This window comes from Corvus cornix, chromosome 3 (assembly GCF_000738735.6).
Source record: "Corvus cornix cornix isolate S_Up_H32 chromosome 3, ASM73873v5, whole genome shotgun sequence".
Classification (NCBI taxonomy): Eukaryota; Metazoa; Chordata; class Aves; order Passeriformes; family Corvidae; genus Corvus; species Corvus cornix.
The window spans coordinates 80650741-80678703 of NC_047056.1; the positions used below are offsets into that span (position 1 = coordinate 80650741).

The 27963-nt window shown below is 38.3% G+C and overlaps 1 protein-coding gene across 6 annotated transcripts in view; it reads left to right on the forward strand.

The window, feature by feature from the left end:
- Positions 1-27963, forward strand: part of UBE3D (ubiquitin protein ligase E3D) — a 100278-nt gene that overhangs the window by 19406 nt on the left and 52909 nt on the right. For 5 of the 6 annotated variants that reach the window (XM_039568841.1, XM_039568843.1, XM_039568845.1 and 2 more), the window contains exon 8: positions 1293-1462. In XM_039568841.1, the coding sequence (XP_039424775.1) occupies positions 1293-1462 (170 nt within the window). Of the gene's footprint in view, positions 1-1292; positions 1463-24772; positions 24967-27963 lie in introns of all 6 variants that reach the window. The other variant, XR_005604145.1, reaches the window with a different exon arrangement.

A 27963-nucleotide genomic window follows, 5' to 3' on the forward strand; every position in this document is an offset into this window, starting at 1 on the left:
ATTTTGCAGTTTAGGCTATAAATGTGTACAGTGAGTTACCAGAGCAAAACTGATGAACAACCACTTGCAAAACCAAGTGCGGTTGCTTGTCATCATTCATGTGCATATGCTGAAGTGATTCTCCTCCTCCCATCCCCTCCCAAGATATCTTTATCAATATATCTCACTCCTTCTTTATGAAGCTTCCACTGTAGTGTTCTGAGCCTTGGGCTCTGATAAATTGTGACTGTCACATTCAATTACAACATATACTATGTGTCCTGTTAATGATGGCTTTCTCCCTCCACAGGGGATATCTTGTGTCTGCTACCTAACATCACGTAACTTGTTTTACTTGAAACTGATTAGATCATGAGAAGCAGACGATTGCTCTCTAGTGAGCACTACTGTATAAATCCCATTTTCTATGATAAATATTTCATATATAAACATTTCATACAGGCACCGGATTTGTAAAAATTGATTTCCATTGTTAACTTGGATCACTTCACTACTGCAGGCTGTGAATTAAGGAAAAGCCTGACTTATTTGTATGGTGTTCAGCAGGAAAGCCCTGGATCCAAGTCAGAACACTGATACCAAATCACACAAAGATTAAATAAGATCCATAATGGGATGCAAAAAGTTCAGATTTCTCAAAACTCTCCCCAGTAAATATCCCTCAAATTGCTGTGAGCAAATAGTGCTGAAGAATGCCATTCCCATTATGAAATTCGATGAAGATTTATTTTCCAAGTGAGGGTCTGTTGCACCTGTTTGTAAATCCCACCATTCCTTTTAGACCATCTTAATTGTTGTCTTTTTCCTTGCATGTGTTAGCTCCATACAGTCGTAACTACCACACTTCTTCTAAAAATCCTCAATTTTTTGGCGCTTCAGTGGACAATCTTTCAGTTCCCTATCTTCAGCCCTCAGTTGCTCAACACTATATGCTTGACTATGCCTAAAAAAATATGAAATTGGAGAAATAATACATCTGGTACTGAAAGTGACGACTTTGGACTCTTTCTTTTGTTCCTGCCAAAGGGAATGTGCTACAATCACAAAAAAGGCAGCTTCAGAGTAATGATCTTAAGAGTGACTGATAAATCAGTATTGTATTACCCTTTTTTTCTCCACTAGAAGCTGTGCAGACTGTGCTGAATAATAAAATATCAATTTATGTCTGTTAATACTTTGTTAGAAACTTTGTAAGAATGTGGCTTTAGTATTAGCTGATTTAGGGTCAGAGTAAAGTAACAAATTGAAATGTATGTAATCTACAGTAAAATAAATTATTTCTTTATTTATAGATATGGCTTTTAAATTCTGACACATTGCTGGTAGAGTCTTTAGGAAGTTTGTCCTCCCACAGCATTTTTACACCATTTGGAGATATCCTCATGCCTAGCTCTGGACCAGTGGGAACCTGGAATGCTGTCAAAGTCCTTTACCAGCCATGCATTAAATGCAGGAATAAGGAGTAAGTACAACCTTTTTTGAACTCAGATTCTGGTATTTATTTGCTTTGCATTAGTATTTCTTTCATGTTCTTTGGACAGTCTTGTTAATCTCAGATATAAACCTCTTTGAATTTGTATATTTCTTAAAATATTTTTAAGCAAAATGCCAGAAGAGTAGTATTTGGTTGCTGTTACAGCCACAGAGAATCTGGTTGTTAGATTTTTTGCACTGTAATATTAAAATATAGACCAAGGAGCTTTGTTGTTTCTAAAGGCACATGTAGGTAACTTAGGTATTAGTGTTTAAATTTAATTTGCTTTCAGCTCATTGATGATGTTATTTCAAAAAGAAGCAAGGCCCTGGGAAAAGGGAAAAGAGAAGAGGTGAGGAAGGTTTGAAGTACAGTGTCATAAAAATGTTTTTCTTGGATATATCTGAGTGTAGTGGAGCCCTCATAAAGGAAACATTTGATTTCAGCAAGCTTTGAGTTCAACATTATGAAAAATATACATTGCCTAACATGTTAAAGCCCCCATCAGTTGGAGAGCAACGGTAAGAGAATGTTGATTAAACAGTGGCTCCAATGTTTGCAGGTGATGGAGGGTGAGTATGATTTAAGCATAATTTACTGCTATTTTTTTGTGCAGTGATAGAAAAGAAAGCATCGGTTTGTGTAAATCACACTTAAATAGTGGTTTGTTGTTGTTTTTTCTTTAAACTTTGGAAACTAGGTGAAAGATTTAAATATGTATGGATGAAGACATTCACTCCAGACTCTGTCAATACACAAATAATTTATAGCCCAAGACCTCATAAAAGTACAACAGGAATGTTTTCTCACACAGACAAGCAAACGCGTGTATGAATTTAATATTTTTGTAGGAGAAACATTCACTGTACAAGTGTGTGTGATTCATTAGAGTGTGTTTATCCTGGGTGTTGCCAAGTGTATTCTTTTTATATTTCAAACAGATGCAGTGTTGAATAGCTGAAATGAACTCTGACAAATGGAGAGATGCAAAATTTTAGTATTTACAGGAAAGGTCATTCTACTTTATTAATGCTATTCATGTAAGAGAAAAGAAATATCTTTATTGATGTAATAGCTTCAGAATGTGGCTTTGGAAAACCTTCATGATGTAAATGTTATTTAGTGATCCAAAATACATCCTTAAGTATTATCATTTAAACTGCTTATTCTGACAATGGGAGATATTTTGCAAGAACCTGTCTAAAATGAAAGATATTTCACTTGCTACTCTTAAGTCTTACGGAAGTGTAGCTTATGGTTTTGTTTTCCCAGTTTCATTTCTTTATCACTGAAAAAACTTAATTACTTTAACACACGTTCAACTACTCTGACATTGAGATAAAAGTCATCTACTTAGTCATTTTCCTAGCATTAGAAATGCTTTTCTTGAATGGAGTTCTAAGCAGCAGTATTTTTACTGTGAGATTTTATTCAGTTCTTTCTATTTCCACAGACAGACTTGTTAGAAATCACTTTTTTTCCAGACATTACTTTGTATTTTTCTTTGGGATTTTGCAGTGAGTATAAGGAAGAACTGAGGTTTTAATTCTCCTCTGACAGTAATTGGCATTTTCTCTATCCAGTTCCTGGACAAGTGAAATAACAGAATAGAAAGAAAGGAGGATTCTTTTTAAGCTTCAGAAACCAAACTGTTGGTTTAGTATTGTTTTTCCATTTTTATATTTCTAGGAAAGGGCAGTGAAAAAGACACTAGCACTCCAATATGTTTCCACAAACTCATTTACCAGTTGGCCTCAAGTACCACCCATATCTGTGCAATCAGACTGAAGTCCTTCTATATTGAACAGGAATGTAAAGACAGCAGAAGCAAAAACATCACAACCAGTATGACTTATTTAATGTGATGTGTTTCCGTGTAGAACTCAAATATTATTTCCAGAATTCTGAACAAAGTGTCTGATTTCTTGAATAGTGCAAGTTCCAAAAGTTTCAGATGCCCACATTCTGATAATAATTGTAACACTTACCTTGCTTGCATCTGCACATACACCTGCCTTTGAAATAATGGAAAGGTTTCAGAGCCCATGGCCTGCTTCCCGTGAGAGGGGAGTAAGCAAGGACACCTCCAGTGTGGAAAGGAATCAGCAGGAGGTCTGCATGTGACCTTGACCCTAGCAGACCCCAATAGCTGCAAGGGATAAGTGTGTTTTATGGTGGAGGGCCTCTTCAGTTGCTGTGACTCCCTGGGTACACTTGGGTTCTGTCCAGTTCTGTCAGGACCAGAATCTGATCCATGTGATGGAGGGGGAAGCACCTTTCTTACTTGTGAACGCTGCAGAGTTTGTGCTGGTTAGCTGGGCCATAGGTTAAAACAGATTAAGGTAAACTAGAAGTAAAAGTATTGTTTGTAGTATCTAAATATAATAATGTAATCACATATTTGTAAAACATGGGTGAAAAAAAGAAACTAAATCTGTACTTATCTACTTACACAAGCAGAAATCTACTTATTGTGAGATAAATACATGGTTCCATTGTAGCAGTTGAGGTCTTGGGCTTTGTGAAATTATCCCTTGGCAAACTCTGCTGCTAAAGAGAGTTGACTGCGATTGCCACATAATTCACATTCAGGCACCCTTTTCTGGGGATGCACTTGAATATTTCTCTTGAGGGGAATGTAGTCGCTTTTGAACGTGGTCTTCAATTTCAAGACTTCTGGGATGTTAGAAGAAATTTATTGTCTCAGTCCAAAACTCATTCCTCCTTTATTCAGAGCTCAGTTTTGCAATTCTTTGTAATCAACTTAATGCTTATTTCTCTTCCTCAGGTACAGAAGTATTTGTCCCCCTTAAACTAGGAATTATGTCCTGTGAACAGCACTGCTTCAGTGAGCAACAGAACTCTCTTTCCTCCAGTAAATCACTGGCATACCTATCACTGTACCTTACATTCACCATTGCTCTAAACGTTAACAATGCAAAGGAAACAAACATTTGAGTAGGATAAATGTCCATGGTTCATTACTGGCTGCTGTGTGGTTATTACCCACATGGAGTGATGGCTGTTTAGGGGTGGTTTCTCTTTGTTAGAGAAGCTTTCTCTAACAAAACTGTGGTCTGAGTTAGGCTGCGTGTTGCTCTGAAGGCGATTACCCCTCCTGTGGCATCAACAACACACTGATTTAATGTTCAATTTGTTGATCTGTGTTGACCATCAGATCCTTTTCAGGTTGATTGCAGTCTAATAAGCAGCCTTCCTCTTTATTTTTGTGCAGTGTCCTTTATTAAATTATATCCTAATTTTGTTCAGAATCTTTTTCTTTCTTGGTCATGGCCATTTTTGTTCCCAACTTGTGGCCTGTTGATGGCCCTTCCCAACTCCATGTTGTCTGTGGAAGGAAGAAGCATCTCTCTTGTTCCAGTCTCTGGGAGAGCGACTGATATATGGGATAGGAACAAACTGTGAACATGTCATGTGGAGCCTCTCTCCATATACCTTTATTTTGGCAAGGAATTCTTAACAGTTGTGCTCTGGGTATTCTCTGTGTATTAGACTGCATTGCTTAAGGACATTCAGTAAAGTTAAAATAGGGTTAAGTATATCCAGACATGCTATTTATAGTGTGGTTCTTGGCATTTCTCCTTGCTGAGCTGAATTCCTCTGATCTTCCTGAATGTGGTATAGTGATTTGTATCTTACTCCTTCAGCAGTGAAACAGGGCTAGAAACACTTAGGTGTGTGTTATGTGTGATAACACAAGTTTTGGGTAGGTCTGTCTGCAGTTAGGCTTTCAGCCCTTGGGGGAGCTTTATGACAATTCTTCTACAGCAAATTAGTTGAAACTGCATGAAAAATGTGTCTTTTAAATGTGTTTGAGTCCCATTAGAGAAGGATGCCTCATGCATTTTTTGCTCCATCCTTTATGGATCATGTGCATGTGATTATGTTGGTTCCCTCCACTTTTCTCTCAGCAAGGCTTCTTTTCTCCACCTACAAATCTGCTGTGCAGACAGAAGAGGTCTTCCCTTCAAGTAACAGGTTCTTGGCAAATAACACCTTATGCAAACAACCTTGGCTGCTGGGAGTGATAATAGTAAATACTCCTGAAGTGAGAGTGTTGTAAAAATGTATGAAGAAAAAATTGAAAATATGGTTACATGGAAATTTGACCATAATTTGATCTCAGAAAATATATGTGAAGGTACAGTTGGGGGAAAATAGCACTTTTCTCTTTAGAGTGCTAGGCAAAGCTTTGTCAAAAGGTCGTTGATAGCTTTTTGTATCTCCTATGCATCTAGAGTCTCTCTGAATGGTTTACAGCTTTTGCAGAAACCTTTTTCAGTGTAAAAAATTGCTGCTTATAATTTGGGAGTTGAAAAATTACTTCCAGAAATTGTTCATTTTATTAGCTTTAGAGGGACCAGAATAAGCTGGAAAATTGAGTTTGTGGCTGAAAACCTGGAGGGTTTGAGTCCTAGTGCTTTTATTACAGTATATGTATAGTTGGCTGTTTATGAAGCTGTTATTGATGTATTCCAGAATGTTGTTTATTTCTCCCAAGAATGGCTTTCATTCTGTATATGAATCTAGAGTAATTCACCTCTCATAAAAATATCAAACTGTGTCCTATTTCTCTGATTTTTTGAATGTCTGAAATTTTCCTAGTGTTTCAGTGACTCTTGCCTGTAGAAAACACATGGGACCACACAGATCAGTAATTCATTGAATGAGGAGTGACCAATGTTTCTCTGGTTTGTGCTCTCTGTAAGCTGGTTTCTCTGTCTGGAATGATTAAAATTGTGGGTGTTATTGTAAATGGAACATGAAGGATCTGGTTTGTTTCAGTTTTTTTTTCTGTTCCCTTCTTGAATTATTTCGTGGTATTGAGCTAAGAGAACTGACACCACGGGTGGGATGAGCTGCCTTAAAAGAGATGACTGAACAGTCCAGCAAAAATGTTTAAAAGATGCAGTCTGATGTCAATCAGGGTTTTTGGGACAGGAAGAAAAAAAATACTTTTCAGAGTTTGATATACATGTGGAAGCTCTAAGCCTTATGAAATTTGAATGCTTAGGCAGCAGACTGCTCTTCAGTACTTGTAACATCCCTTCCCACCTCTAGGAAAAGGTGTATGCAACTTTTAAGTATAAATTTCAGGACAAATATCCTGACTTTTTTGTTTCTTGAAACTACACCTGCCATATGCAGCAGCCTTTTATGGTGGTTACTTAGGAACTTAGTTCTTCCTCCTAAACACAGGTCTGATATAGCTTTCCAGCTCTTTGGAGCTGTTGTATTTTTGGTATTTCCTATTTTAAGTGGTCTTAGAAGTACTAATTGAAGTAGAGAAAAATATTGGAATAAGATTTTTGTCTACTAAATAAGTTCTCATATTTTTGCTCAAAAATTTTGCTCATTTTATCATTCCAGCTGAGCTTTTTGCTTAGATTGCCTTTTTTTATTCATCTTTTGAAATTTAGCATTGAAGGCAGAGGAGGAAGGATTCTGACTGGTTTTTAAAAGGGATTTGCAATCCCAAATCACTTATCCATTTGTTGATAATCTGACTGATAGCCTGCCTTTTTTCTTGTGTATTGTGAAGGATGCTGTTGTATCATTTTGCAGGGTACTGCTTTTGTTCTCTGCATTAGAACTGTTAAATGCTATCTACATAGTAATTGGCAATGAAAAAATATGAAATTGATTGTAATGGCTATTGCTTAACTACTTCTTACCGTTTAATTTTTTAAAGAAAAAATAGACAAGTATGCCATTAAGATCTCTGATCACATTAAATGAGCTTTTGAGTCAGGATCTGTGATTCTGTAATATGGTATGACAAAAAAATATTTCAGGCTTATACCTTTTTTTCCATATTCTTCATATTTACCTGTGAAACACTGCAATTCAAGTAAGCACAGTTTTGGTAGTTTTCATGTGTCTTTGGTTCATCTTGCTGTAGTTCTGCTCTTTGAGGAATCTTAGGATTGGTAATAAGAGAAATGTCAAGTTGGGTGGCAAAAATTTGTAAATTAAAAGCAGCAAGACTATCTGAAACTAATTTAAAATGTATAGTCAGAAGCAACTGCAGTGCCAGGTAGTTAATAACACTTATAGGATGATAGAAATGTAAGAAATGCCATGCTGAGTCAGAGCAGTTTAGCATGTAATTCTGCATTGTCACCCCAACATCCAGAAATATTCTTCAGAATAGTGTGTGAGCTCTACAGTGCTCAGCTCTGTAGTTGTATTAAGGATGTCAGAGGATACAGTGTTGTCTATTTCCTTTACTGTCTGTTCATTCATCTTTTGATCATCTGTTTGAATAAATTCTTTTTGGCCTTCTGGTGCTGTCTGCCTCCACAATCAAGTGACAAGTTCCAGAAGTTCACTGCTGATGTGTAGTACCCTTTTAACCTCCCATGAACTGATGTCCTGCTAGATTTCATATGTGGATTAGTGAACCACAGTTCAGAATTCGCACCGGCTAAATGGACATGGGGATCCTAAACTACAGCATGCAGTGTTCTTGCAGATTACAGTTAGGGCTTAGACTTAGTGACCAGTTTGCTGAAAGGAAATCAATGTCACATCTACTCAAGTCTTACTATGTGTATGTGCATCTCTATTATATTCATTTTGCTTTCCTTGTAGCACTGCTTCTTTTAAAGCCAGGTAGCCTAAATATGATAGTGATGGTCCATTGAGGGTAATTTTATAATAGTACATCAAACATAGCAGATTTCCACTTGGATGCTTGCAGTTTGTTTCTCATAGACTTATAAAGACTGTTGGGTTCACTTGGGAACTGTAAGTACTCAACTCCTGTAATGCCTTTAAAATGACAGGATCTATTTGAGCAGGCAGGAATCAAATAATGAGCCAAGAGTGAAAAAGCAAATCTTATAAAAGCCTATTGGACAGATGGCTGACATGAACTACTTAAACCTGAAAACTTGATTTATTTATTGAATTTTGGGATCTTGGCCTGTTTTAAATTAATTAGCATTTGTTGTTTCTATTGTTGTTTCTATTTCTCTGTGACAGGCTGTGTAAACTAACAATACTTAACGATTTAAGCTGCCAATTTTACTTGTAATATTTTTAAATTGTTAAAGCTAAAGCAAAATGGGAGTGTATGACCTGAGACCAAAGAAGAAAGGCTTATTTGTGAAATTGGTCAGGATATTTCCATTTTTGTGTGTGCAGCAACAATAGGATATTGCTGCTGATTGCCTATTTTGAGTGCTGTAGCATCAAAACAGAACAAGCAATTCTTATGCTGGCTCCTCTGAGTAGTGGCCTTAAGCTATAAATTAAATTATTTGTATAATTAATAAGCATAATAAGTGATAACTATAACAGAATCACAGAGTGGGTAAGGTTGGAAGGCACCTCTATGGGGCCATCTGGTCCAACCTCCCTGCTCAAGCACGGTCATCCTAGAACATATGGCACAGAATTGAATCCAGATGGTTCTTGAATATCTCCAGTGAGGGAGACTCCACAACCTATATTTAGGTGGAACTTCCTGTGCATCAGTTTCTGCCCATTGCTTCTTGTCCTGTTGCTTGGCACCACTGAGAAGCCTGGCTTCAACCTCTGACACTCTCCCTTTAGACACTGATAGATATTGATGAGGTCCCCTCTCAGTTGTCTCTTCTCCAGACAGAACAGGCCCAGCTCTCTCTGCCTTTCCTCACGAGAGGGATGCTTCAGTCATCTCATCAACTTTGTTGTCCTCCACTGGACCCGCTCCCAGAGCTCCATGTCTCTCTTGTGCTGAGAAGCCCAGAATTGGACTCCAGATGTGACCTCACCAAAATTGAGTAGAGGGCAGGATCACCTCCCTTGACCTGTTGGCAGTGCTCTTCCTAATGCACCCCAGGATACCATCGGCCTTCTTGGCTAGTGACACTGCTGGCTCATGGACAGCCTGTTGTCCGCTAGGACCCCCAGGTCCGTCTCTGCCTTTCCAGCAGGTCAGTCCCCAGCCTGTAGTAGAGCCTGGGGTTACTCTTCCCCAGGTACAGGACCCTGTGCTTGCCACCTTTGTTGAATTTCAGAAGGTTCCTCTCTCCACCCTGTTGAGGTCCGTCTGAAGGGCTGCACAGCCCCCTGGGGTATCAGCCACTCCTCCAGCTTTGCGTCATCAGTGAACTTGCTGAGGAGGCCTCTGCCCCTCCATACAAGTAATGGAGGAGTAAGTTAAACAATACTGGGCCCACTACTGAACCTTGGGGGACACCACTAGTGACAGGCCTCCAGCCAGACCCTGTGCCACTGATCACGACCCTCTGGGATGTGTCCTTCAGTCAGTTCTCAATCCACCTCACTGTATGTGGGCATGAATGATTGAGGAAGAGGTGGAGGAGGTCTGATTGGAAAGATGGGAAGGGTTGTTCTGGGGAATAAAATTGCTGCAGAATTATAGAGCTTCAGCCAAGTAATTGCCAAAAGACAGGACTATTAGATCTACGCAGAAGTGAGATGTTGGATTGACCATGCCTATTTTCCCTCTGTGTATGGCTATGAGAGTAGCAGCCCAATACCTGTTCTTGCAGGGAGGTGAGTATTTTAGCTTTAAACATCTAGTTTAAAGACTCACCTGCCAAAAGACTTTCAAATTCACCTTCAACATACCTCTTTTGCTCTCTGGAAGCAGTTTGGAGTGACATCTGTAGGACCCCAAAAACTTGCTTGACAAGACTTAAAAGGTTTTTTATATACTCTGACTTAGATGCACGGGAAGAATACTGACAAGATATTCTCAAGAGGCCAAGACAATAAAAAAACTTTACTGGCAGAGAAATTTGACAAAAGTTTAGAGCAGCATTCTATCAACATAAAAGCAACTTCTCAAAGTATTAACTTGGCAAACTCCAATCCCATCTAATTTTAAGTTACTCAAAACTATGAGAAGAGGGAATTAGTAGAAGAACAAGAAGGGCAGAAAATATTCAGAAAAAACAAGTATAGCTACCACTCCTGGTTCCAGTGGTGTTCAGCTGATAGAAATTCCAAGAAGAGGTAGGGTCAAGATGTGCTCAATGCATGTCCTGGCTTAAATACCCTTCAGCCACAGTGGGACTTCTGGTCATCTGGCCACTCTGGGGCTGGAATGGAGCTCCAGAGGTGAGTGTGGAGCATTGCCTCTGATGTGTCAGGGGTTGGCAGCCACTGCAGGGCTGCGATACAGGCCTGGGGGTGTGTGAGGTGTGCCGGGCAGGGCATCACCTCACCAAAGGCAAGGCCTGACCTCTCCCTTCCCACACACACACACACGCGCCTGAAATGTTTTGAGCCAGCAATTCTTCCAGTCTCATAACATCTTTGCATAGAGAGCAACACTGGTACCATAGTCTTGATTGGACTGTTATTCAACAATTTGTTAATTATCAAGTGTAGTTTTATTTCTTTACCTATGATGTACTCTCCTTCCTCTGAAGTCCATTCTAATTAACTTTATGTACAAAAGATTTATAGCTGTCTTGTTTTCAGGTGTTGCCTCTCCACTTTGAACAAAGTCATCTACTCATAGACTTCTCATTGAGCTGGTGTCTGTGACACAGTTTTTCCATGCCTTACTTCCTTTCATCAAAAATCTGTTTTAGTCTATCTGTAATATCAACTCCTGCATCAGCATTGACTTGATTTAAATGTAAATTTAAATTTTCTGTTCCTTTGTTCTTCTGCTCTTGCTCATGTCCAGAACTCGGCTGCCAGGCTGCATGCCTCCCTTATCCTGTATCTTGTACTTCTAAGCTGACACTAGCTTTCCCTTTTTCTTGACCCATAAAATTTTAAGAAAGCTTATAAAATGAAAGAGCCAAAACAATCTGCGTTCGGGAATCTGACCATGCCAAGGTGTATGTGCATGGTGCAGCCCCCACAGTGCTCTCACGAGGTTGATGTGTGGCCTTGTGTGATTCTTCCTCCTGTGCTTTGTGTCTGCAGCAGGACAGAGGTACTCTGGACAGCCCTGCCGAAGTGCTGCCAAGGGCTCCATCGGCATCAGCCTGGATTAAACAGGCACTGTTAAATTTCTGCTGTTGCAGAAAGGGGAAAGCTTCACAATAGTTGAAAAGGAAAACCTGGGAAATAGCTCTGAGGAGAGGAGGTGTTAAAACCAGGGACAGTTTGGGGAAGGGTGGAGGAGTTATTTGTGGGAGAGTATTTCCCTGTGCAGAGGAAATCTGACAGACGTGAGGACGTATACTGGCAGAGGACATGGAAAAGGGGCTAGTGGAAAGTTGAGTCTTTTCAGATTGACAGTCGGTCTGCTGTGAGTTTCCAAAGTGAGCTGTGGGATGTGGTAAAATATGTAAAAAAATCTATACCAGCTTAGGATTTTGAGTTAACTTGAAGTTTATTTTTAGGCGATGAAGCTGTGCTCTTGACTCCTGGTTTTATTTATTTAGGATTTAATTGCTTGTTAAATTTGACTTGTAGCCACAGCTGATACTTTAATGTCAGTTTTGTGTTAGTACCTGCATAGAGTGAGCTTCTTTACAATCTTTGCAAGAGGTACAATTTTTTGTGAAGAGGGAAAATGATGATAAAAATAAACTACTAAAATTGTGGTTTAAGTGTGAAAGAGAAAATATGACATATGTGAAATTCTAACTTCATTCATTAGGCTTTTGTTTGGCAATTAGATTGAATGAATAGGAAGAATAAATTTTGCTGTCAGCAGATTCAGAATCAACCACTTCTATGATTTGTGGTGTTCCTTGCTTGCTTCGGGCAATAGCATCTTGAAATACTGCATTTCCTTCTCTTCTGCAGTCAGTACATCAGAAAAAAACTTCAAAGCATCAAGCTGAGAGATTTTTGTGAACAGTGATTACAGCATTTTTTTTGTACAGCAGGATAACTTCTCCCTTTGGATTCAGACATAATGTTCTGGAGTGCCTGGTATTTGTGAGTATTTCTATATGGAATATCAACAGTGCTGTGGAAGAGATTTAATTTTACCCAAAGGTTTAAAAATCAGAGGCCAGAAAACATTTTAATCTTTATATTGTTCTGAAAATCCATTTCAACTTCAGAAATGGCCCCCTGCTTGGTATAATAGGACTTAAAAAGGGAATTAAAGTTTATGGAGCATGTATAAATCTTCATGTGGCGCAGCTGGTAGGAATAACCTCCATAAGAACACCCAGGGAAGTGCTTTATACTGTGGATAGGGAACTTAGGGCTCTATGTAAAGGGTAACAGCAGTGCCATCTCATCATACAGACCACTGGTTCATTCAACTTTGATTTAATTTGATTTCTTTTTCTTAAATAATTTTTCTCTGCCACTTGCCTGGTTTGTTATGCTGACAAAACAAGTGTTACTATTTGTGGCTATTCTACAGCCCTGAATGCACACCTGTTTCAATACTGTTTTAGGGCAGGGTATCAAAGACACCATCCCCTGGTACCAGTGACAGTGTTGAGGCTGCTGGCTGGTGTGACAGTGGCAGTGAGTAGCTCATATTAGGGCTATATTTTCTACATAGTGCTTAATTCTCTTGGTTTGTGGTTAGATAGAGCCTTTCCTGGGGTCTATGGTGTGACCATTAGTAACAAGGCAAGGGGATACCACATTGCTAACTGGGTTTGCTGCTGCCTCTCTGCCACTCTCCCTGCATGGCCTAGATGGGAAAATTAGATTGTCTTGCTGAAGCCAACCCTGCTTTTCAACCATGGTCTTAGGTGAGGTTACTGCACCAGCTGTTTGCCTTGCTTTTGCAGCACAGACATCTGAGCCACTTGACAGTCAAGTCCTCAACTGCTGCAGTTTAGAGCATATGGTTGAAGCTAAATTGTTGCTGGTTTTGGATTGCTTAAAGACACTGCACAGTGAACCATGGCAGTTTAGGAAATGAGTGATGAGCAGTTCAGATGTCCAGGCAGTGTCAACAGCTGAGACCAGTAGCTTCATCTCATCCATCAGGTCACTGAGTACCAATGCTGAGTGATGTGAATACCTCCCAGTGTGCTCATGGTGCACAGAAATAGCAGGTTACACCAGCTTTACAGGATTTAAGCATTGGCTCTGAAGGTCTTCTTTTTTCACCTGTAACTACTAATTTAAAAAAAATTCTTAATAAACCTATGCTGATTTATCATAATTGCATCTGTAAATCCATTTCTAATGACTAGATGCATGAATTTCAACAGTCCCTTCCCTAAGGCCACATTAGTCAGTATTAACTCAGACTGATACGTAGAACAATTATTTTTTTCCAAACTCATAAAGAAGTGTAAAAAATTTATGATGTTGCTTTAACAAGGCCCACTGAGATTTGGGATCATATATCTAAACCCATATTGAAGACAAAAACTTTCCTATGTTTAGCCATGCAGAGCAAAGCTGCTCTTCAGACAGCACTTTAAAAATAAAGAGAATTTGATAAACATAGAATTGAAATAATAGAGAAAGGTATGAGGGATCTTCCCTCTGAATTAGTTTACTGCAAAGCCACAGTTACTATTAACAAATACAAAATGTAAATTAGAGTGGTAGCAGCTCTTGAATTTTAAGGCCATTTCACTATACTAGGAACCAGCAGTGGAAAACTTTAGCATTGTTAGAAGAAAACTACTTGCAACACTGAAGAAAAAAAAAAAGAAAAGAAAAAGCAAACAATACACCTCATTCCCTAGCAGGAGGATTAATTCTCCTGTACAATTAATCTGATTTCTTAGTCTCACTCTTCAGCACCCAAATCTCTGTTCTTTCTCTAAGAGGTAATTTTTACAATACATTTTGCCACTGTTGCAACCTCAGTTTAGTATCCCTCTACTTCCTTCTGCTGGGAAACTCTAAAAGGAGAATTAGGTGGAAAGTATTTCATGAGATACTATATGTTCAACTCCCTCTTGTTTTCTTTGAGTAATTAGGAAATTAAACTGTTTCCACAGGCTTGGAAAAGAAAAATCTGATGTAACATTAGACCATTTAATTAAATTATAAAAATTGAACCTAATATTTTTAGGAAGGATACTTTACAGGAGGCCACAGTGCAGTTGGCAGAAAGTTTTAAGTTCCACACTTTCAAAGCACCAGAGTTGCTTTAGACATTTTCACTCCTTTTGTAAATCTGAGCAATCTGTGTATCCAGAAACTTAAATGCATTCTTTGTCTCTCTCAAGAAACTAGGCGTTCTCCTTTTGTAAGGGTTATAGATTGATAAATATGTACGCCATTTCATTCAGCCTTTCTTTTGGGTAAATTTCTGCCGTTTTAATTTTCAGTGTTTGCTGTTTTGAATTAAGCTTTGCTTCTGATTTCCTTTTGCCAAATCTGTAAGACTGCTCTTCTGCCTGCATTCCAGAGTTAGCAAGTGATTTCCATTCTGTAGATCATTCAGTGGCACAACCGGAGTGTCGGACATGATGATGTTATAATGTCCTGAAACTGAGTTAATTGCTTCTGTGCAGATAGATCCTGTTGTGCATGGTATTCTGTCCTCAGCCTGAAATTACTACACACCACAACAAAAGTTTGTAACACTGCATACTTGCCATGATTCCTTAAGGGTGTAAGTTTTTCTGGTAAAGGTAAATTTTATGTTGTCAGTGTCAGAAGCCTTATCTGGAATAGTGACTAGAAAAATATGCTGCTTCTTCCTTGCAATGGTCTCCATTCATCAAGCCCTTCTCATAACTAGCTCTGACAAGCTGTTTAGTGAGGTCACTCAGAAAGTATTTAGATTCATTGGCAGTCCATACAGGGCAGTCTACAGGTAACTGAGCTGCACAGTCCCAGAAAACCTTGAAGAAAAAATGCAAGCCTGAATGTGGTTGGGCCTGGTATTACCGTTTTTACAGGCAGCGACACTGAGTATTGTATGACAGAATGCAGACACATAGGTATTCTAGATTAATGATTAAGCTACAGATGCTGATCTTTAAGCAGCATCTGCATGTATTTTTACACTGTGTAGATCCAACAGGAATATGTAATGTCTCCTATGCCCCAGATAATGATGTTTTGTTTCAATAAATGATGGGAACATTGTCTTGGAACATCATTGTATTCACCTTGCTTAGTATAGAATGATTTAGTCTGGGTACAAAGTTCTTCTTTTAAGGATGCAGAGTTAGTAAAATAATCTTTAAATCTGAGGAAACACCAAACCATTATTGTCTATCTCTTGAATTGTTTTGCTGTTGTGGGGTCTTTTTTTGCTTTTTCTGCAGCATCTGTGAGGTTTGAGATTTTGTTAATTATGAGTATTGTAGTTGGGCACACATGACAGAGTTGCTGCTACTCTGTAGATACTTCAGTCAGAGTTACCAATTTGGAAATCATCTGGTAGCTGTTTTAGGCAAGCAAACCAGGTATTTTTGGACTGACTTCAGTAATGCCTCAGTGAATGAAGGAGGACTTCAAACAAATGAAACTGGAAAACAAGTCAATCACAGATGAAACTAGGAGCTGAAATAACTCAATTCTTGACATTACATTTGTGATGCTTAGAATTATTATAAGAGATCAAGAATAGAAAGTACATTTTTTTAAAATTTTGGACATTGTATGCTAATTTCTTTTGAAATAAATATACTAATAAAATTCCTTGCTAAGGTACTGCAGCTTGGTTCACTGCCTCTATTTTCATTATGAGAACTGCTATTTCTCTTTGAAAGCTAAATTTTCTTTACAGTCTCCAGCTTTAGATTTTTTTTATCCCCTTGCTCTTAGAATAATTTGGTCATCTGAGAATTGATTGGCTGAACTGAAGTGAATTAAATACCATTTCAAATTACATAGGTCTTCTCTTTCTTAAGCATCTGACCCTCAGTGGGTTTGGGCATACTGCTCATGAGGTTTCTGGAACCTTTTGTACTGAACCAGTTCAAGAATTTAGTTTTTATATTTGATCTGCCTTGCCACTCTTTAGAATGATAGTTTTGGATTTTTTGATTGCCTCTTTATCAACCTTTCACATTTTATATGGTGAAAAATAATTCTCAGGTACTGAACATAGCATTTGTACATAGGGAAACTTTCTGTGAAGTGAAGGGCCCTTGTATTTGTGATAGGATACCTGACACCACGTTTTTTTATGTTCACCAATATAACACCTCATTTTGATGATTTTTAATTGAAGATTATAGATCCATGGAGAGATGTAAAGGCACTTTCAGGAGAGTAGTGTTACTGATAACATCTGGACATTCAAAAGTTTAGACATGCCAATCTTTTTTGGAAAAGATATTTGTGTCTTCCTCCTGGGTCTCCTATTTTATGATTGGAGTTTCCAACCTTGGGAGGGGGAGGAGGAAGGAAAGAGTCTGTAAAATCATTCCTGTGTGAGAGTTTTGTGGCAGTGTAGCCCAGGAGACAGCAGAGATGTTTTGAGTTTTCTCTGGTCCTTCTACCTAGTGTCATGATGCCTGGAAGGGCTGAGAGACAGCTTGTTGTCTCAGCCTTCAGGTGGGAAGCTCAGCTGCACACAGGACACGCTGGCTAATGTGCAGACAGTGAGAAGGTGCTCTGCATTTATGACCCATCACTAGCATCCCTTGATAAGATTCTGTAGGTTCTTGAGGTTGGTTTGTGGAAAAAATACACTGAGGCAAATATGTTTTATTTCCCTGGGAAAATGAAGTGTTTGTGACGGTACTTGGACTTGGTGGTGCTAGGTTAAAAGTTGCTCTGTATGATCTTAGAGGTCTTTTCCAATCTAAATGATTCTGTGTTTTTGTATTTTCTGTCTATCTTGCCAGTTACCTCCACCCTTCTTCTCCTGCCCTGATTTTTAGGCACATTTGCTTTATTTGGACAGTTTTGGAGATAAACCTTCTGAATTATACTTTCCCCACAAAGCCTGTAAAGCTAGAGGAATACATTGTCAATGCTCTGGATGAGAAAGACTACAGGTTGACAGCAACAGCTGCAAGAAGAGTCTGCTGAGGAAGGCAGCCAGTCCAGCAGACATTACTAGTCCCATGAGCAGGCTTCCTTAAAATTGAATCAGTCTTTTAAGGGTGAGCTGTCTGGAATTACTTTGCATTTACTAGGGTAACCATATTGATGTCAGCAGCTGTCAGAAGGAGCTTTTACACAGTACTTTGTTTTTCTACAGCTCTGCTATGCACTTCTACCTTCCAGGAAATGAGCATTATTAGAAGAGGCATACACCCATTTGCTAGGGCAAGTGGCCTTTATATACCCTTATATACATATCCAAAGTGTTGAAAGGTTAAAAAAAGAGATGTAACTTGAGAATTCAAGTACTTGGTTCATACATGCTGGGAAGAGAGGCTTTTTACTTTGGTGGTATTGCTGCTCACATTTGATATTCCCTGCAAGTAAGGTGGCACCAGTCAGGCTGTTAGCATAGGTCAGTAGCACACTGCTGTGTCCTCTGCATCCATCCCAAGCACAGTAGTCTACAGTTACTGTCATACATTAGGGAAATGATGAGCCATCTGTTCTAATTTCGAGCAAGATGTATCCAGGAAGGAATCAAGAGGTGCTTAAGGTGAAGAAAAGTATTTTAAGAAGCATTCAAAGCTATGCCTTCATTCTGAGCTGTATAGGCATATTCAAGAAACCTGCATTCTAGAATCATAGTACCACTGTTGCTACTGCCATCCTCCACTATAGTCAATTATCAGCAGTGATCTGGCTACAGCAGTCTGATCTTTATTGTTTTCAGAAAAGTTACTTTAATTCTTTCCACCTGGGATGCAGTAAGACATGAAAAGAAATGCAGCTTAAAGCCTTAGCACAACCATGAAAGTGAAGAAGGTTATTCTAAAGCATTGGCTGTGCAATTTTTATGAGAGTAATTTGCTTTTAGTGGGAGAAGTTTGGGAATCATCTTTAGTGGGAAGAATTTGCTTTGCTGCTGAGAAGTCAGCAATTACACTGTACTTTGGAGCTGCACCAGCAATTCTGCATAGTGTGGATGTTGAAGAGCAGTCACGGCAGACTTTAGGCAGTGCTCAGCAAGAGCTAAACTCCTGTGCTTTTCTTGGTTTTGTAGGAAAACTAAATTAATGTGGATTCTACTCTTGCACCCAGGTAGGCAAGAATTATGTAGGAATTTTTAAAAAGTAGTTTAAAAAATATATGTTGTGACAGAATTCACTGTCTGACATGTTTTCTTACTATTATGTGTAGATATGTGTGACATCACAGGCCCAGCAGGAGCTGTTTTCTCCATGAGCTTGTATCCCTCAGCCAGATGCTCTAAAACAGAACTTCACTGTCACTGATGAAAATTTGCAGCAGTTTTCTGCTTTTACAGGTTTAGCTTTTGCAGTAAACTGTTGATCTTGTAGGTGAATGAAGAAAGAATGTCTCTCTCCATAGACAATTATTGCTATGTGTTGGCTCTGTGGATAGATCTGCTGCTGCCATATCTTTATGGACTGGGGTTTTGCTGGTACAACATACTCTGGGACATACCCAGCAGGTTTGGGATTTTATATCCAAGGTCAGTTCCCACAAAATTAAAATCACTTTTTCTCTTCATTCTTTGATGATCCTTCTTCTGCTTACCTGGTGCTGAAGCTAAATAGAGATGACAATGTCTTAGTTGTACTCACGGACCATCTGTGCATGGTTTGAGAGCTGTCGTGAATTTTAAATTTAGTACATTTGCAAGTGTTTGTGGTCCCACGTATCTAGGTGTCCCATTGGACATAAGTCTGCTTTAGACATTGCTGCTTGATTTAGGTTTCCATACATGTGTTTTAGATCTTATGAATCTTCAACTTAGAGGTTTCAGAATAGATGAACACCTGCTAATCCTTCTGTGATGTTTAAGCTTTATTTCAGTGATTCTTGCAGCTGAAATTCTGTTTTGTCTTCAACAGAGACTGTACAGTTGGTGCTGTTTTGCAATGGAATGAAAATATTTTATGGGTGATAAGAGTTTGCAACTTAAAATTAATGCTTTTGAAATTGCATAGCAGCCAGATGGAGGAGGGAAGGCAATGTAGAAAAGCAGTTGGTGAACACCCAAAAATCTTTAGTCTGGAGAAGTATGTTGGGCATTACTTTGAAATTACATACTCCAAGACAAAGTTACTCCTGAACAGGATTAAAATGTCAAGATTTCTTGCTATGCAAAAAGTTGCAGTATGTTGAGATAGCTTTCTGTGCTTCAGAGGAATAATCTACCTGTAAACAACCTTGTTCGTCTGTGTCGGCACAGTATACTAACAGAGTTGTTTGGTTTTCTGCTTTTGCTCTTTACCCTTTGAGAAAAAAAAGAATTGAATTCTGTGGACTGTTCAGAGACTTTATTGTGCAAATAGCATTTCTTAATAACTATACCAAAACCAATGTAGTTACATTTAAGTTAATATAGGGCAGTTGAGTCTACCAAAAATGTTCGTTGGAGTGAAGCAGAAGGAAAATAATTTGGGCTTTGCTTTACATTTTGAAATAGGCAGCTTTTACTTCTCTTTCTGACTTCCCTTAAATAGCTTACAATGATCAAAGCATGTCAAGAAATTGTAAAATAATTTCAAATGCATTAATAAAATTAATGTCATTGGTATTCATATGTAGTTGTTTAATGCAAACAAAATTATTTAATCCACTGGCTTTTAATGTACCTTTTGGCATGAGTTATTTAATCTATGCTATTTATTGGAGTAAGAAATGAGAAAACTGCATGTGGAGTATGGATTTTAAATCATAAAAGCATTCATCAGAGCAAATAACATAATGTTAATTAAAAGGCGCTTTGAAATATTACAAGATCAGTTGATACCTCTTATGTCAGCCCTTCTGAAAAATATTGTGGCACTGGTACTCTGGTGAGGTTAAATATGAATTTTCATTATAAGGCTTTCTTATTAGTATTAAATAACTTGCCCTTTTCAAATGGTGACACTTTGAAAGTTCAAGAAGGACTTACATTTTGCAGGATAGGGTATTTTAAACCCACTGAATTGTTTTTGCAGTGGATTTCTATGTAACTTCTTTTTGACTAGACTTCAGAATTGCATATTTTTTCCAATCAAAGTATTCATTACTCAGAAAAAAAGATAGAAGACTATTAATAATGAGCATGTCCTTGTATATACAACTATTATATTAATATATAGAAATATGTATAATTGTATATTAATATGATTGTTGTATATATAACTAATATAATTATATATGCTACTTTAAAATATATGTACTATATGCTATATATTTGGTGCACTTTATTGTAAGGATTATATGTTAGTAATTTTATAATGAGAATGCTTTGCAAGCAATAGTATTTAAGACCATGTGAAAATACAGAAATTCAGTTAAATGTGATCTTGTCTCTGTAGTGATACAATGAAAAAGAAAATGTTTAAAACTTTGAGATGGACCTTCTGTGTTGACCACTGTAGTCTATTGCAAAAAATACAAGAAGTCAGGCTCTCTGCCTTCTTACTTCCCTTCTCTTGCTCATTTCCTTGCAAGGACACCAGTGTGTTAAATTCTGTTCTTCGATTTTTTGTCTCTTACGAGAGATTTAATACCTATTGGTTTGGGATACCATGCAACTAATAAAGATCCCAGGGAAAATTTGCTCAAAACCCACACTTGACACTCCCAGCTGCTCAGGATGAATAATGAATGGTAGAACATGACCACAGATGTTTGTTTCAGGAGGGAAGCAGTGGTTCTGCAGAGCAAGTTTTTTTCCAAAGGAACGTACTCTAGACTGTGAAAGTACCACACTTCTTAGTCGTCCATATTATTTAAATTTTGGTAAGAGTTTAGTAGCTAATGAGCAGGCATTGATTTTTATGTCATTTTTAGATCACTGCAAGGATAATTAAAAGTATAAATAACTTAGCCTCCCGGTACATTAAGTATATAGACACATCATCAACCATAATTAAGAATTGTTTTTAGATTAAATCATTTTTACAAATAGTTATTTAATTTAGCAGCTTTGTCCTTTGGTTCAGTAAAGTCATCTGTCTTTTCTCTCAGAGCTGTACTTGTGGAAAGGGCAGCTTTAACAACATTCAGTGAACTCTGAGATTTAGGGTTGAGCTTCTGTCAGCTTTTATATTGGATTCTTCGGCACAGGCTTGCTTCATCAAAGCACTGAAGCTGCAGTTAACATCTCCTTCAAGAGTTTCACAGCTTTTGGAGCCCTCAATGCAGAGCGCATTTACCCAGATCGTAACTAATAAAATCTAGTGTCACGGTTTGAGACAAATTCGGAGGAACGTCCAAAATGAACGTCCTCTGATAGGAGATGGGTTACAGCCACCCCTTCCCCACCAGGTTCAGAAAGAATTTTCCTCAGAGGAAAGTGAAAAGTTAAAAAAAAGTTATTTATTTAACAAGCAGAGTGCATGCAGGCATGGGAAAAAAAAAAAAAGAGAATAATGCTAAATAATAAAACATCTCACTGTGGAGAGAAGCTGGCAAAATTCAAAGGCCTTGTGGGTGTGGCTCTCTCCTCTCCAGAGCTGGGGTTCGGTGTGGGCCCCCTCTGGGCCAATGGTGTAAGGCCTCCCAATGATGTTCTGGTGTTGCTGAACAGTCCAGAAGAGAAGAAAAAGAAGAAGCCAAAGTGCCGAGGGAAAAAAAAACTTTCTTGCCTCAGCTCACAGACTAGCTGAAAAACAAAGGAGTTGAACTCTCCATCTCTCTCCTGAGGAAGGAGCTGAGAGCTGGGAAAAGCAGGAAGGTGCTTTCCTCCGCTCTGTAGCAGCCAGGAACGCAGGGGAGTGTGTATCTGTGTCCTTGAACACAAAACCGCTTGGGGTTTTTTTTCTCCTTTTCTCTCGGACCCGGTTTAAAGACACAGAAAGGCACGGGATTCATGTCTGGCATAGGGCAGACGATAGGGAATACAGTATCATACAGTCACCTCAAGACATCTAGTTAATACATTGCCTCAGCAACACTGAGCAGAGCACTGAGTAAGAGCTTTTTAATTTTCCAGTTTTGACCTGTGTAGACTACCCTTGGTTAACGTATTTGTAGAAGTAGCCTGCTAAATTAGAGGTGATGATGGGGATGTGCTGGAAAGGAAAAAAGGGCTTATCTGTTCCTCTTCAAATGCAGACTTACTTTTTCTGTTGCTGAGACAGCTCAGTTGCATTTAAAAGTGAATCTCATGCATGATGAAGGGTGATTACTAATTAATGTCTTTAGCACTGATGGAAGAGGCTTCTTTTGAAATAAATGCAATCTAGTCAGAAGTCTGGTCCAGTTTTTCAAAATCTTGTGAGAAACTTTGTCAGTTTCTCTCAGGTTTGAAATACAAAGTTTTCTTTTGCTTCACTGATGTGTCGTGTGTGTTGTGTTTTTCTGTGAAGATTTAGGATGTTGTGAGTGGGTTTCATAACCTGATGGATGACTGTGTTAGTTTACTAGTTCGTATATCAAGAAATTATGAAATAAATGTATTTCATTATTTTGGTGTCTTAAACCTTGCTTTTAAGGACACAGTTTTGAAATGTTACTCATACAGACAATTCATTGGGATCAATGTCATAGTAAACAGTGGAGAAATACCATTCTCTGATCCATGGTGATTCAAATGTAAAACATTATCTAAAAACATTGTGATCAATTATTTCTGCTAGAGAAGTAACCGTCTTATCTATAATCTTATCTGAGTAGTTGTTTTCAAGTTTTGCTCCTCTCTGCTTTCAGAATAAATTGGTTGAATTTCATAGAGCATTCGGTGATTTCTTTTTATTTTTTAAAGAAATCAAAATTTTCCCAGCTTTCCCATTATCATCAACTAAACAGCTTTGAAAATACGACTTCATTTTTTAAAACATTTTATACATATGACTATGGGAACTTTACTTTCCTAGCTGTATTTCTTTTACTGGTTATGGGAATGTGACAGTCATATCATGTTCTAAATTTCTCCTTCAAATGACCAGTTCCTTAGGGAAAGCATTGAAAAGGACAAGGGGGAAGATAATCTCAGCTTGTCATCTTTATTTCTTACTTGTTTTGAATGCTCTGTGCTGACAGTTTAGCTCATAGCACATGGTTGTTCCGCATCAGCATCTAGCACAGTAGCCAAGTATCACCCCCTTGAGTTTTACTTCTTCACTCTCTGTACTACTTCAGTTCAGTTCTGAAATGTGTGCCAGAAATATATTAGAGTTTTATTAGCATTCACCATATGTGGTTCTGTCCCTCTCAAAATGAAAGTTCTTTGAAGGTTCTAATTATATCTTTTAATTTTACGTCTGTTCATTGTGTTTTCATGGGTGAGACTAATAGATACCTCTTAGATTGAAGGAGTTCTGAGTTTGAGGTTTCACTTTCATTTGCAGAGGCTGCATCTGAAGTTTGATTAACAGTGGGGAAACCTCTGACTTGTTCTTACTGGGGATCAATTCCATTATCACCAGTCCTTCTTCCTGCCTCAAAATTTAAGATTTTTTTTTTCCAGTTGTCGTGAACTCCACAACATAGAGTGCACTTGTGTAAAAGCACCAAGTCTCTCAGTTTGTCTCACTCATTAGGGAATATTGTGGGCTCTGACTAACGTGTTTACTTTGCTTATAGTAGTTGTTTTTGCTAGATAGAAATGTCATATGATGGAGTTTATGCTCATGTTCTCCCAGGTAAACATCACTTGATTAGCTGGTATATATATTGCTGTGTTCCATCAGCAGCTTTTCCCTGTGGAGTTACTAATGTGCATTTTTTCTCTGTACTCAGACAGTGATTTTCAGGAAAACATAAAACTTGCCCAAACCTAATTTATTTGAGATCTTGCTTAAGAAAATTTGGTTGAAATAAGCTAAGCGGATTAATACAAGTTCTGGGGAGGAGTGGGATGAAGAAAAGAGAGAGAAAATGGAAAGAATGGAGTGACAGACAAAATGCTTAGAATTATTTGTGTTTTCCTGTTAGTGAGATCACTGACAGACAAAACTGGATGATGATGGTGATTCACAGAGGTGGATTTAACATCCTGTGAAAAAAATCACTCTGGCATGTCCTTTTCTTGACTCAGAGCATGCTCTGAGCTTGAACCATTTTCCTGAGTATTTTTCTACCTTTCACTCTTTTAAAGCCTGGTTTCTAAAACTGACTCATGTCTCCCTCAAACACTGGCAAGGTCAATAGGTAGTGGTGAGATTTTACGTGTCACAAAATTGGTCCAAAGTAGATGCAGTCTTGTCCCCCACAATGAGTTAGAGAATCTATGCAGAATTTATGAATTTTGTTTGATACTGAGGGTCATATTTTTTTGTGTCAGACTGTGAAGTCCAGAATCTTAAGGCTTCTTTGCAGTGTAGAAAAGTTGAATATTTGCTGAAGGAAGAACAGCATTATTGCTCTTGTTGATCTCATTTTCCTCAAGCTAATGTCTTATCTTCCCCTTATTCCTTTCAGCCAGCATACCAAGCTGTGCTGTGATCTCTGGGAATTGTGCTGGGAACTGGTGGGCTGAGTTGTCCTCTGTGGATGGTCACGCTCCTGAGGAACATTATCAGCTAATCTACCTCTTCCAGTAAACAGAAAGCAGTCTCCTCTCCTGTACTGGAAGTGAGACAACTCCCCTTATACAGAAAGACTGCGAAACTAAGGTGAAAAGCAGTGGATTCTTTGTGGTTTGTTTTGCTTTTGTTTTAAGCATAGATGCTTTTCTCTTTCCTCCACAATAAAGATTATGGAAAAATGTTTCTAAAAGCAATAGGGATAAAGAAGAACAAAGAGAAATGATCTAATAAAGCAGTGACTTCCCACAACCATTTGTGTTAAATGCTGTGAAAGGGCAAGTCACAAAAACTAATTCCTAGCACGTGTTCCTGGAGCAGTAAGTGCTGGGATACACAGGTTTTGTTTGTAATAAGGCAATACACTGGAATAATTTCAGGAAATACTAATAACTGAGCAATTAGTAAACAAGATTTGCAATGTGATTAGGCTAAATGTCTTTATGCAAGCATTCTTTCCCTCAAATAAACCAACAGCCACAAAAGGAAAATCCCTAGTTCAGTGCCAGGGCTGTACTAGTTGGGCTTTAAAATGAGGACGCATCTCCAAAAAACCCTTATATCAAAACACAAGAATAGAATCAGGGTAATGATGTAAGTTGTGATGTTTTGAATATTGCTTGGGGTTCTGAAAAGATTTTCTGCAGAGAGGGTGTTGACCTGTGGAAACACCTTCCTTGGATCCAGAACCTTAGCATACCACCTCCAGTCTCCAAACTCTCTAGCTGTGTTTGAAGGTACCTGCACAGTGCTTTGTTTAGACTTGCTGAGACTCTCTGAAAAAGAGAGCCCCTGTTTTCCTAGCTTCACCTACATTTGTCTGCATCACCAGATTGTAGAAAATGTAGAAAAAAGAATGAGTAGGGAGCATATTAAGGTAAGTTTCTAATTGTGTGGGGAAATGAAGTTACCAAGTGATAAGGAAATGTAAAACTCCATTCTGGATTACAGTTAACAAGACTCCTTGGTTACTGGTTACTTAGTGCTCATCAAGTGGCTTTAAGTGTTCCTTCTGGAACATTTATAGAATCATAGACTCATACAATGGTTTGGGTTGGAAGGGACCGTGAAGATCATCTAGTTCCAACCCTGCTGTGGGGAGGGGGGATACCTTCCACTAGACCAGGCTGCTCAGAGCCCCATCCAGCCTGGAACTCTGAACCAGTCAGGGCTGCCTTTTCTGGGCTTGGCCACTTATTCTTATAAAAGAATTTTGTTTCCATTCAATGTAGACATAGTATTTGTGATTTAACTGGAGGCTTGTACCTTCCAATAATGAAAATACTTCACAGTCTCTTCTAAACATCTCACCTTCCTGTTCTAGTGGTCAGTTGGGGGTTTTTGTAATAGATTTAACAACTTTTCCAGATCCATGTGGCACAGTATAAGTGTCCAGTGGGATACTACATATTACAAAGGCAGTTAATGTGTGGGAGGTTTTGTCCTCTGCCCTTTGGTATAGTCTCAGACATGTTGGAAATCTTAAGTGATGCACTGCCATTAGAAGAGCCAGAGGCTGCCTTTCTTTACCATGTAATGCTTCCTTTGTCAAGATGACTCACTCTGGTGAGGTCTGAGAAAAGACATGGTGTATTTGGTAATCTAGATGTGATATGATTGTCTTTTAATGTGGGGAAAAAGAAAAGAATGAGAGAAAGCGCTCTTTTTTTTTAGGGAGGTGAAAGCCGCTCTGACGTTCTGTGCATTATAGATCTTGCTTTTATGTATCAAAACAGAGTTGGATTCTTATATACCCATAGATAAATTAGGAAGGAGGAAAAATGTAAATATTAGGAAAGACAAAAGCAAAGAGTTGAAATTCAAGTGCCCAATTTCAGACAAATGGAGGTAAGAAGGTGAAAGTACACCCACTCTTTGAAGAAAGATGTATAAATTATGCTAAGTGAGACATCTTCTAGAAGAACTAAGAAGGTGCTATGTACCAAAAGTATATATGCAAGTCTATGTGTAAGAAGCAAGATGTTACAGACAGTAATTTGGTTTGGGAGACCCGAAAGAATGAGAACTGTTCAGGGTGACACAGATATTGTAAAGAGAGTATTTGCTCAGTTTTCACCATGCTGAATTCTGGGGTCATGACTCGTCTCCCAAGTGTTTAAAAAAATGTAGCTGTTTCTAGAAAGTATCTTAAAATAAGCAGCAGTTCAGTCAGAAGAGCTGGAGGAATTCAAAAGTGAAAGCTGATGCTAAGATTTTTTATTGAAATTCTGAAGTCTCCTGCTTCTGAAGGAGAAGGGTAGGAAGCATTGTCTTCCAAAGTGATGCACTCAGGTCTGCTGAGAATAATTGGCATTCATCTTACCCAGGGGTATCTGGTACTACCTACCCAGACAAAGTTATTGAAGTAGCTGGATCACTGATCAGTCTGTCAGTTTGTACATTATGGAAGAAATAAGCCTGAACTATAGGAAGCAGAATGATCTTGTGTCTTGAGTAAATCTTGTTGAATTAATCTTGTTCTTCAGCATGTGATAGTGGGAACAGTTTATAGGAATATGCTTCTGAAATGTTGTTTTTATGAGTAACTCTAGAAATCTTAACTGTTTTAATACATCTAAAGAAAAAAGCTGTATAAAATGAACTGGGATTGAGTTTTGCTTGGTACAGACTGTTAGTAAGTTCCCAGTGAGCATCATGAACATCAGTTTTGAAAATCATGCCTGACCTCCTGTCTTTTCAGAATTGAATGGAATCTTTCTTTCTAGAAACAAAAAGTGGAGGCATTATCTTCTGCATAGAATACTCTGTGTGTAAAGTCATTATATAATGGGAAATCACCAGTGACAGATGAAATTTTGTTCAGAAGTAATGAAACTTTGAATTAGAAACATGAGTGATTTTTCCTAAAATATGCTAACTTTTCCTTTCACATTATGTATCTTTTTGAAAGATATTGGTGGTATGGTTAAGGCATTTTATCTAAGTACGCTGTGTTTTTGTGGTAAAAGGCACTGATCTGGGACTTTTACAGGGAAAACATGAAGGGAATTTTTTATCATGTTAAAATGTGATATGACACATTTTAATACTTAATTGAAGCTTACGGTTTGGATATATTTTAAGAAA